The sequence below is a fragment of the Pinus tabuliformis genome, chromosome 8 (assembly GCF_031772625.1).
Source record: "Pinus tabuliformis cultivar Carrire ecotype Pingquan chromosome 8, CPIR1, whole genome shotgun sequence".
Classification (NCBI taxonomy): Eukaryota; Viridiplantae; Streptophyta; class Pinopsida; order Pinales; family Pinaceae; genus Pinus; species Pinus tabuliformis.
Window position 1 is genome coordinate 1,684,819,376 of NC_142294.1, and position 9,453 is coordinate 1,684,828,828.

At 35.4% G+C, this 9,453-nt stretch overlaps 1 protein-coding gene across 1 annotated transcript; it reads right to left on the bottom strand.

The window, feature by feature from the left end:
• Nucleotides 1-6,481: 6,481 nt before the first annotated feature.
• On the bottom strand, nucleotides 6,482-7,234 carry LOC149242715 (F-box/kelch-repeat protein At2g44130-like). The gene has a single exon (XM_089370962.1). It carries the CDS (start codon nucleotides 7,232-7,234, stop codon nucleotides 6,482-6,484), a length of 753 nt encoding a protein of 250 aa, XP_089227088.1.
• Between the last annotated feature and the right edge of the window lie 2,219 nt (nucleotides 7,235-9,453).

The following is a 9,453-nucleotide window of genomic DNA, read 5'->3' on the forward strand; positions in this document are numbered from 1 at the left end:
TCCATGACTGTATCCACATGCTTGCTTCTACTCCTTGGATGAACCCTTGGTGAGGGCCATGGACGTGGCTACAAACTTCCCCTTACTTTGAGAGTGAATGAGAAAGGAATCAAATTTCCTATTCTCGGAGATGACCTCAGTGCATTGTTTAGGAGAGGTCAAAGAGATGGTGATAAGTGGGGCTACCTCCGGTATCTTATATAACTTAGTACCCAATGAAATAATAAGAGAGAGAGGTTTAGACTCATTTCACCTTAATCACTATGGTTTTGCAAAAACAAATCCTAACCATTGTATGTTTCCTTTAGGATCTTGATTGTTCCTTTGAAATAAGTGTGGTAGCACTTGAGCATAATGTGCTCTATAGGTGTGTGTTTGATTCATCCCACTCATTATCAACAACTTAAATAAAAAGTAGATATATGTAGGAACCTACATAGGAAGTGTTTAGGAAATTGAAAGAGGAACAAGAGGGGTAGTTGTTTTGATATGATCGAAAAATATAGGGGCTTATTGGAGTATGCCTAACCCCACACAAATACCTACCCAATACTTTAATGCATCTCATTGTTAGTAAAAATCCATGTCATAGTTCACAATGGTATATTCCAGTAACATTATCAAGTCTACCATGGTATGTTGATACATAGTTATCTATGTGTAAATTTGATATATACAATTATTAATTATACTGCCTTAAGTAGCAATAGTCTGAGCTCTAGTGTACAAGAACTGGTTGGAGAACTAACCCAACTATTTCTCATGAAGGAAGATGGATAGATGGGGACCTTGGAAAAGATTCCAATTTAATCAATGCAACTATAATATACTATAAGTTGGAATCCTAATACACGTGTTAGGGTAAAACACCGTACATGTATAGTTGTAACTTTTAGACGAATAAGTTCTATAGATTCTATCATGAAGGAATCAAGGTATAGACAATTCTAATGGAATGCATCAAATTTGAAGGGCCAAGGAATATTACTTCTTGAGCCTTCTTAACCATAAGCTACATAGCTCAACGTATTTGTGAACTAACACAAGACGTTTAAAGTTTTGGACTAGTAATTGCAAAAAATAAATAGAATGTGAAAATGGGTGGATCACATTAATAAAAGAGTTATGCTTGAGAGGAAATATAACGAAAAATACATCCATTATGAAAACACACCAACTATAAAGGTCTCCATTCGTCCATATACTAATAGGTAAAGAGATAAATAGAAACAAATATGATGCACTAGACTCACCAATATCAATTGGATCATTTAGAGGATAAAATGGGAGAGAAAGTTAAAACATTTATCCTTTTAACATTGACGTAAATGTATTCTATATATGAATATTTCTAGTATGCATCCCTATCAAAAGCATAGGTAAAATAAAATAGAAATACTTGAACATGAAAATGGTGATATCATATTCCTACCAATAAAGGAAGAGATATAAATGAATTTGTCCAGTAAGTTTCAATGGAAAAAAAAAAACAACAAGAGGGTAGACACTTGGTATCAAAGTTTTCGGTTCAATATTGAGCTTATGGAAAACCTTCAATTGCAAGGGAGAAAGTGTGGCAAATGTATAATAAGAAAATAGGTGATTCCACTCTTAATTCTAATTGTAGTGCGAAGAAAAATTGAGTACAAAATTTTACCTAATGTTAGACACAAAATTTTACTACAATAGATTTTCTATAATTGACGTAAAAGGGAAATATGTATTTTTTGTTATACATGATATATAGTAAATATTAAATATCTCACAGATATCAAGGCAACAAAATCCCTAATTCAAATTTCACCTCTTATTTTTCAAAAATAAAAATAAAACTTAAAACATGTCAAGAAAATAATTGACATCACACTAAGATGAAAAGAATGTCATATTGATACAGAAGAATTAAGATTTCTGTTAGAACCAATGTGGGCATACCATCTCCCATTTACTTATATAGGCAGAGGAGTCTCCTATGACCTTCCCATGTAACAAGTGATGGAACTTAATATTTATTTTAATATAACATAACATTTAATTCAGAATGAGGGAAACAATAAAAAAGAATATCGATTTCTAGTATGGTCAAGATTGAAATTACAAGTGAAAAAAATTGTAATGTGGTCTTAGAATTTTGAATTAAGGGATGAATCACACATATTTTATGGTAAGAAGTGAATATCAAACTGGGTAATGTGAATCTTCAAAAATAATATTTTCATATTTAGTATAAGTTGCGTTATCGTTATTCCAATATGCCTATAAATGTTAAGTGTGAAGCCAAATTCATGGAGGATTATGGATCAGATCTTTCTAGATCACTAGGATTCTAGATCCTTCTACAATACTAGTAGTTTCTAGAATCACATGCAGGATTCTAGATCCTCCTACACCGCCAATGGTTTCTATGTCATTCTAGATCTCCATCTGAATCACATACAAGATTCTAGATCCTTCTTCTGCCTTTATAAATTTGCAATTTCTCTGGCCAAGGAAAGCAAGCCAAGGCCCAATCCTGTTATGTAATGCAAAGTGATTTCTATTCTCCAGTGATTATTTTATCCATTCCATTGTTTCTGACTAAGTAATCTTGTTGTTCCTCAATTTTTTTGTCTTTGAGTATAAATCTGTTGTGTTATGTATGCTCTGGTCTAACAATTGGTATCAGAGTTAGGTTCAAATATCCAATGTGCAAGCCGGTTAGTGCCATTGCCTTGCTCTAGCATCATTCGTTAAAAAGTTGGTTGTTACCCCTGGAGCTGTTGAAGGATCTGTCCAGGAGATAGTTGAGGAACACTGGAACTAAAAGACAGTTGCTGCAAGAAAAGCAAGGTCATGGACCTATGTTGAAACGTGTTGCCGGAGTTTGAAAAGTGGAGATCAATGGAGATTGGAGTTGAAACGTGGCGTTTGTAAGTTTCGTTTTACATCAAGCTTGCACGTATACGTCAAGTTTTCTCTCAAGCCAACATATGTATGTGTGAAATTTGAAAAGGTTAAAACATTATATATGTTTTTATATCTATTATGAAACATATATAATTATATGTTGGAATTTTGAAAAGTATATTTTAAAATTTTTTATTTTTAAGTGGAGTTTTTATGTTTTGGGGTGTGAATTTGATTGAAAATGGAGACAACACTTACAGATATGGAGAAGTTGAGCGGGGTTAATTTTTCCCTATGGAAATCACAGATGGAGGATATATTGATTTTAAAGGATCAGTAGTTTCCAATTGAGGGCACAACAAAGAAACCCTCATTGATGACAAATGAAGAGTGGAACAAGCTAGATAGAAAGGAGATTGCAACAATCTGCCAATATTTAGCAAAGAATGTTTATTTCAATGTGTCCAGAGAAAAGTCGGCTGAAGGATTATGGAAGAAGATCCATGATCCTCTATGAGAAGAACACAGCATCAAACAAAGTGTTCTTGATGAAGAAGCTTTATAATCTCAAAATGAAGGAGGGTGCTTTAGTTGTTGAGCACTTGAATGCATTTAATATTATCACAAATCAACTCGCCTCTATTAAAATCATTTTAGATGATGAAATTAGAGCTATTTTGCTAATGAGTTATATGCCAGACAGCTCAGAAAATTTAATTGTAGCTATGAGCACTTCAACAAGTACAGGGACTGTGAAGTTTGATGATGTCAGCAGCATTTTAATGAATGAGGAGCTGTGACACAAGTAAATTGCGGAAAACCAAGGAGGAGAGGCTCTAGCTCTAGCTGATAGTGGTAGGAGAATGGATTGAGGTCAGCAAAGGCGATCAATATTGAGAGGCCTATCAAAATCAAGGAGAGGAAGGATCATCTACTTTCATTGTGGAAAACTGGGGCACATGAAGAAAGAATGTCGATTCTGGAAGAAGGGAGTAAAGGATCAGGGACCATCTAGTACAAATCACAAATCATCTAGCAAAAATGAAGGTGAGACTACTTCTGTAGCCACAGATGGTGATGTGTTGTTTACTATTTCAATAGAGGATGCATGTGTATATACATCTAGTAGTAGCTTTGATTGGATCCTTGACTCTGGGGCATCTCATCATGTAACCCCATGCAAAGATAGTTTTGTTTCATATAATCCCAGTGATTATGGTAGAGTGCATTTGGGGAATAATCAATTTTGGAGTATTGTTGGAGTGGGAGATGTCCAGATCAAGATGAAAGATGGATAAGATATATTATTGAAACAAGTTAGGCATGTACCAGAAATGTGCATGGTTTTAATCTATATGGGACGACTGGATGATGAAGGATATTCGACAAGCTTTGGAAAAGGAGGCTGGAAAATTAGCAAAGGTGCATTGGTCGTGGCCAAAGGACCCAATATAGGAACATTATACACATTGAAGACACTGATAGGAAAACCAGATTTGGCTGCTGCCACAAAAGAAGGAAATTCAACAGATCTTTGGCATAAGAATTTGGGTCACATGAGTGAAAAGGGCTTAAAAATCCTTATTGGTAAAATTTATTGCCAGGTTTGAAATCCTACAATCTTGATCTTTGTGAGCATTGTGTGTATGGTAGAGCATCATATTTTGTAACATTTATAGATGATGCATCAAGGAAATTTTGGGATATTTAAAAAATTCCATGTTGATGTTGAAAGAGAGACTAACAAATTGCTGAAGTGTTTAAGAATAGATAATGGTGGAGAATATTGCTCAAATGCATTTAAGGAATATTGTAACAGGTTTGGCATAAAGCATGAGAAGATTGTGCCTGGTACTCCTCAACAGAATGGTGTCACAGAAAGGATGAATCACACCATTATGGAAGAGGTGTGAAGTATGTTGTCCAATTCTGGTTTGGAGAAGAATTTTTGGGCTGAAGCAGTAAGGATTTCTTGCTATCTCATAAATAGATCTCCAATTACAGCCTTGGATGGTGGTATCTCTGAAGAAGTTTGGACTGGTAATAATTTGAATTATTCTCACTTGAAAATCTTTGGATGTGAAGCATTCATACATATTCCCAAAGAAAATAGAACTAAGCTAGATGATAAATATATGAAATGCATTTTTTTGGGATATGCGGCTGAAGATCTTGGTTATCGTCTATGGGATCCAGTAAAACAAAAAATTATTAGAAGCATGGATGTTATATTTAATGAGTTAGAAATGTTCAAGAGCATTGTAGGTGAGTTGGAGGTCAAAAGGGTTATTGACAGGTTTGAAGAGCAATAGGAAAACATACCACCAATACAAGAAATGAACAACAAATTTAGGAGCATGAAGAATAACAAGCGGAAAATAATTAACAAAAAGAAGAAGGAATCTTGTAGGAACCTTTACAGGAGATTCAACCTGATAATGCACCACCACAGTTCGTTCGCAGATCTTCTAGGCCTCATAAGCCTTCAAAAAAGTACCCTCCTTCAAACTATATTTTGTTGAAACTAGAATGTTGGTAATTCTAGAGTGTCTAAAAGGTTAGACTCGATACTCCATTTATATTCTTTCTTGGAGGATAATATAAAGATAAAGCAATGGATTTATTCAAGAGGTAAATCAGATGTGTACCTAATTCTTTTGAAAATAGCCTCCATTATGAGCAAGGATCACATATATTTTAAGGTAAGTTCCCAATAGCTAAAATATTCTATATACATTCAAGCCATAAAAGATGTTCGGTGGCCTTAAGACCACATTATATTAGAATTCCACCCATTTCAATTCCATAAAAATCTGACATATTAGCCACAACAATGACTTGGTATATTTAGAAATTAAAAAAAAAACAATATAGCTCTCTGAGATATTAAGGCCTAGATTCAAAATTGTTTGCTAAATGAGGATATGGGTTATCTTCCTAAGAATGAGATTTAAGATATTTACAATAGTGTCAAAAAACAAGACTCTCTGAGGGGAACTTGAAAAAAACTTCACAATGGTAAAAAAAAAAAAATTATTAAAACAAGACTCTTTAATTCTATACTACAGAATATTTTTTTTGAAAAAATAAATAAATTCAACACTCTCAACATCTCTTATTCAACCTTTACAAACTAAACCACTTTTAAAATTTCATACAGAAGTTTTGAACAAAATTGACAACGGAAAAACACAAAAAAGACCATTTCTTGTACTAGCCGGACTAAGCAATAACTGATATAGAATTGAACACAACACAATGATTAAATTGGGCGCGCATCTAAAAATTACTTTCAAATCTCCACGGTCACTGCAAATAGGATCATGCCCGCAAAGTCCTCCCCACAATCACGGTGAAGTTCCATGAACTGCCTGGTTGACATATTGAACAGATAAGAGAAGTGTTTTTCTGGGTTGGAACGCGGTCGCTCGCCCACTCCGCTTACAAAAATTTGGTCGCGCCACAATGTAGCGCACGTAAAAAGCTCCAGATGGTGGGGATTCCGAAGAGTAGCTACAACACTCCAAACGTCCTTCTCAACATCGTACCTCTCCACCTCTTGTTCGGTGAACACGTGCAACTCGGAAGAAGAAGATTAAATCACACAACTTCTCCATACTTCTCCCACGAAATTCCACCAATGTGCCCTCATTTTCCACGTTCCCTCACTCGGATCGAAAACTTCTGCAGGTTGGCCTTCGTGTAACACCATTAATTTACCATCCACGAACACACCGCGGCATCCATGGCTGTGGGGTTCGACCATAGGAGGCAAAATTGTCCACTTGTCTTTCACCACGTCATATGCTTCTGCAGCTGCAAGAGGGCTACCACGCTCGTCGATCCCGCCAGCGACGTAAACAAGTCCGGTGGAAGAAGAGACAGAGCAGGAAAAGAATGATCGAGCTGTAGGCATATTAGCTCCACTACGCCATCTGGCACATTCAAAGTCGTAAATATAGATACTCTTCGTAAAACTTTCATTGGACGGTTGGAATCCGCCTATGAGAAGTAGCTTCCGATTCACAACTACGCACTGACACCATATTGGTATTTCAGTATTGTGGGGATCATCAATTGGAGGTAGCCTTTGCCAGGTGTCGTTCACAGGGTCGTATACCGTTACTACAAGGACAGGGTCAGGGTTCATATCTCTGTGATTCCTGATATCTCTTTGAACCAGGCAAATAAGCTCCTCGCTCGTCCCACATTTCTTCCTGTCAACGTAGAACGTAGGGCTACGGACCATAGCCTCCCAGCTGTTGCACACAGCTTTCAGCGTATCGTGTGATGTGTAAGGCATCCTTAGCAGACACTTCCGAACGACATCCATTGGAATAGGGTCCATTAGGGCACTCTATACACACCAATTTCCTGATCGATCGAGTTTACCCAAAGCTTTACCAGACAAATAAGTAAACAATATGGAGGACGGTACCTCAAAATATAAAAGTGCGGTCAAATATATAGTGTGGATGTTGGGAAACCTAATTTCAAACCGACCAGAAAGGGAGTTAATTGATAAACTATGTTATTTATTGGTAATATGAAAATATATAATTTTTTAATTCGCAATATAGTTATTTAATATAAATTTTACCGGTCAACAACTTGGCATGGCAATGCTTTATGTAAGAATGTTTTATTTAAATTATATAAAGTCTATTTATATAGATAAATTGAGTCGAATGGATTTATTTAGTTGAGTAATTTAAGGGTTTTTAATAAATCAATTAGTACTTCAACACAATTTATAATAATAATAATAATAATAATAATATTAATAATATTAATATTAATATTATTATTATTATTATTATAATAATAATAATAATATTATTATTATTATTATTATAATAATAATAATAATAATAATAGTATTTTCAATTCATTTTATTTTATGTATATTTATTATTATTGTTTTATATTTATAATTTTTCATTTTAGGTGTGTATTTATTTATTGTTATTTAATTATAATATGATGAGGATAAAATATCAATAATATTGTCTTGTACTTATACCGAGGTTGTTATTTTACTTACCATTCATGTTATCTTATATAAAGACAAAGATATCTTGGGCTCTTTTTTCTGTGGGGATAGGCGAAAGAACGCGACAACTTTTACTCACACAATTTCTCTTACACCAATTCCTCTTTTGTCCCTTTCATATCTATTGATACAATTAGATACAACTTGTGTGTCGTTGCATTCAGCACTACTACATGGAGGGGGATTTTAAGACGATTTTTTAAGAGAAAAGAAATATTTTGTCTTCAAATTTTCAATTCGAGGGGCTAGTAAAAAAAGGTAAAGGTAAAGGATTAGAGGTCCGTCTACTAGCATTCACCAAGTGGTTTGTTTAACATGGTTGTGAAGTAATATTCAACAAAGAAAAAGTGTTCCTGAGACACATAGCCACAGGGCAGGTGAAGCCAATCGGGGTTCGTGTGAAGAACTTGTATAAGCTAGATGTGGAAGAGTGTGCTGCATTAAGCACAAAGGGGGAGAAAGTGCAAGTCGCGATGTCGATGAACTTTGACACAAAATACTTTGTCATTTGCATCGTGGTACCTTGAATATTATACAACAAATAGCCACTAGCCTCCCTAAAGGATCACTTAAGGAGTAGGATATATGCAAAGGATGTATGTTGGAGAAGTACATAAAATCCACATTCCATGATCGGGACAACAAAGCGCATGCAGTCCTAGAAAGGATCCTCTATGATGTGTATGGACCTTTCTCGACAACCTACAATGTTAGATGTTATCACTCGGGTTGTCCTTAAAGCTCCAGAAAAGGATACGGCCGAGGTAACCACAGACCAACTTTGGATTGCAGGTTCTAGCCAACCTGAAATCAGAGAGGGCTCTCTCTTTATGATTTAGCATTGTTTAAAAGGATTTTAGGCTAGGTCTCGAGTTCAGAGGGTTTTTGTTTTGTTTTGGGTGGGAAAATTGATGTGTTCAGACAGAGAGGCAAGGCATAGTCTGGAAGTTTCAAACCATTGGGCGTGGATTCAAAGAGTTAGGCTACTGGTGCGTTTTCTTGGTCATAAGAGAAATAAGGAGCAAGGTAGCTGCTCATGAAACAACACTTAAAGCTTAAAAGGATGGAATGAGGGATAAGGAATGAGAGGCAACAAAGAATCTCTCACTGTGCTTAAAGGGGGAAAGTGAATGAGCTCTATCTAGGAGCAGTTAAGAATTCCTAGACAACTGTCAAGGATGAATGGATTAGGGGAAATATGAGCCGAAGGGAATTCATATTCATGACTGATCTAGAGGAAAACATAAAGAAACAACAGAAATTGAGCATAGAGAGTATTTAAACTAATTCTAAGCTATTCTTTCTTCCTGCTATTTAGACGGTATATCAAATGGAAAAAACAGAGATAGGAAAACTTATTGAGTCATGTTGCAACACATGAATTCCAAATTCACTTCTTGAAACCATTAGACACAGAGAGCAGACAATCTTTCCTCCAAGCTTTTCAGCAGTCTTTGATTACAGAAAACATATCAGGTATACAGTGCGAGTCTCCACTGAAAAACTATCAACCA

Excerpts from the sequence above, each read along its gene's own strand:
- LOC149242715 (XM_089370962.1), bottom strand. The coding sequence starts at position 7,234 with ATGGACCCTATTCCAATGGATGTCGTTCGGAAGTGTCTGCTAAGGATG.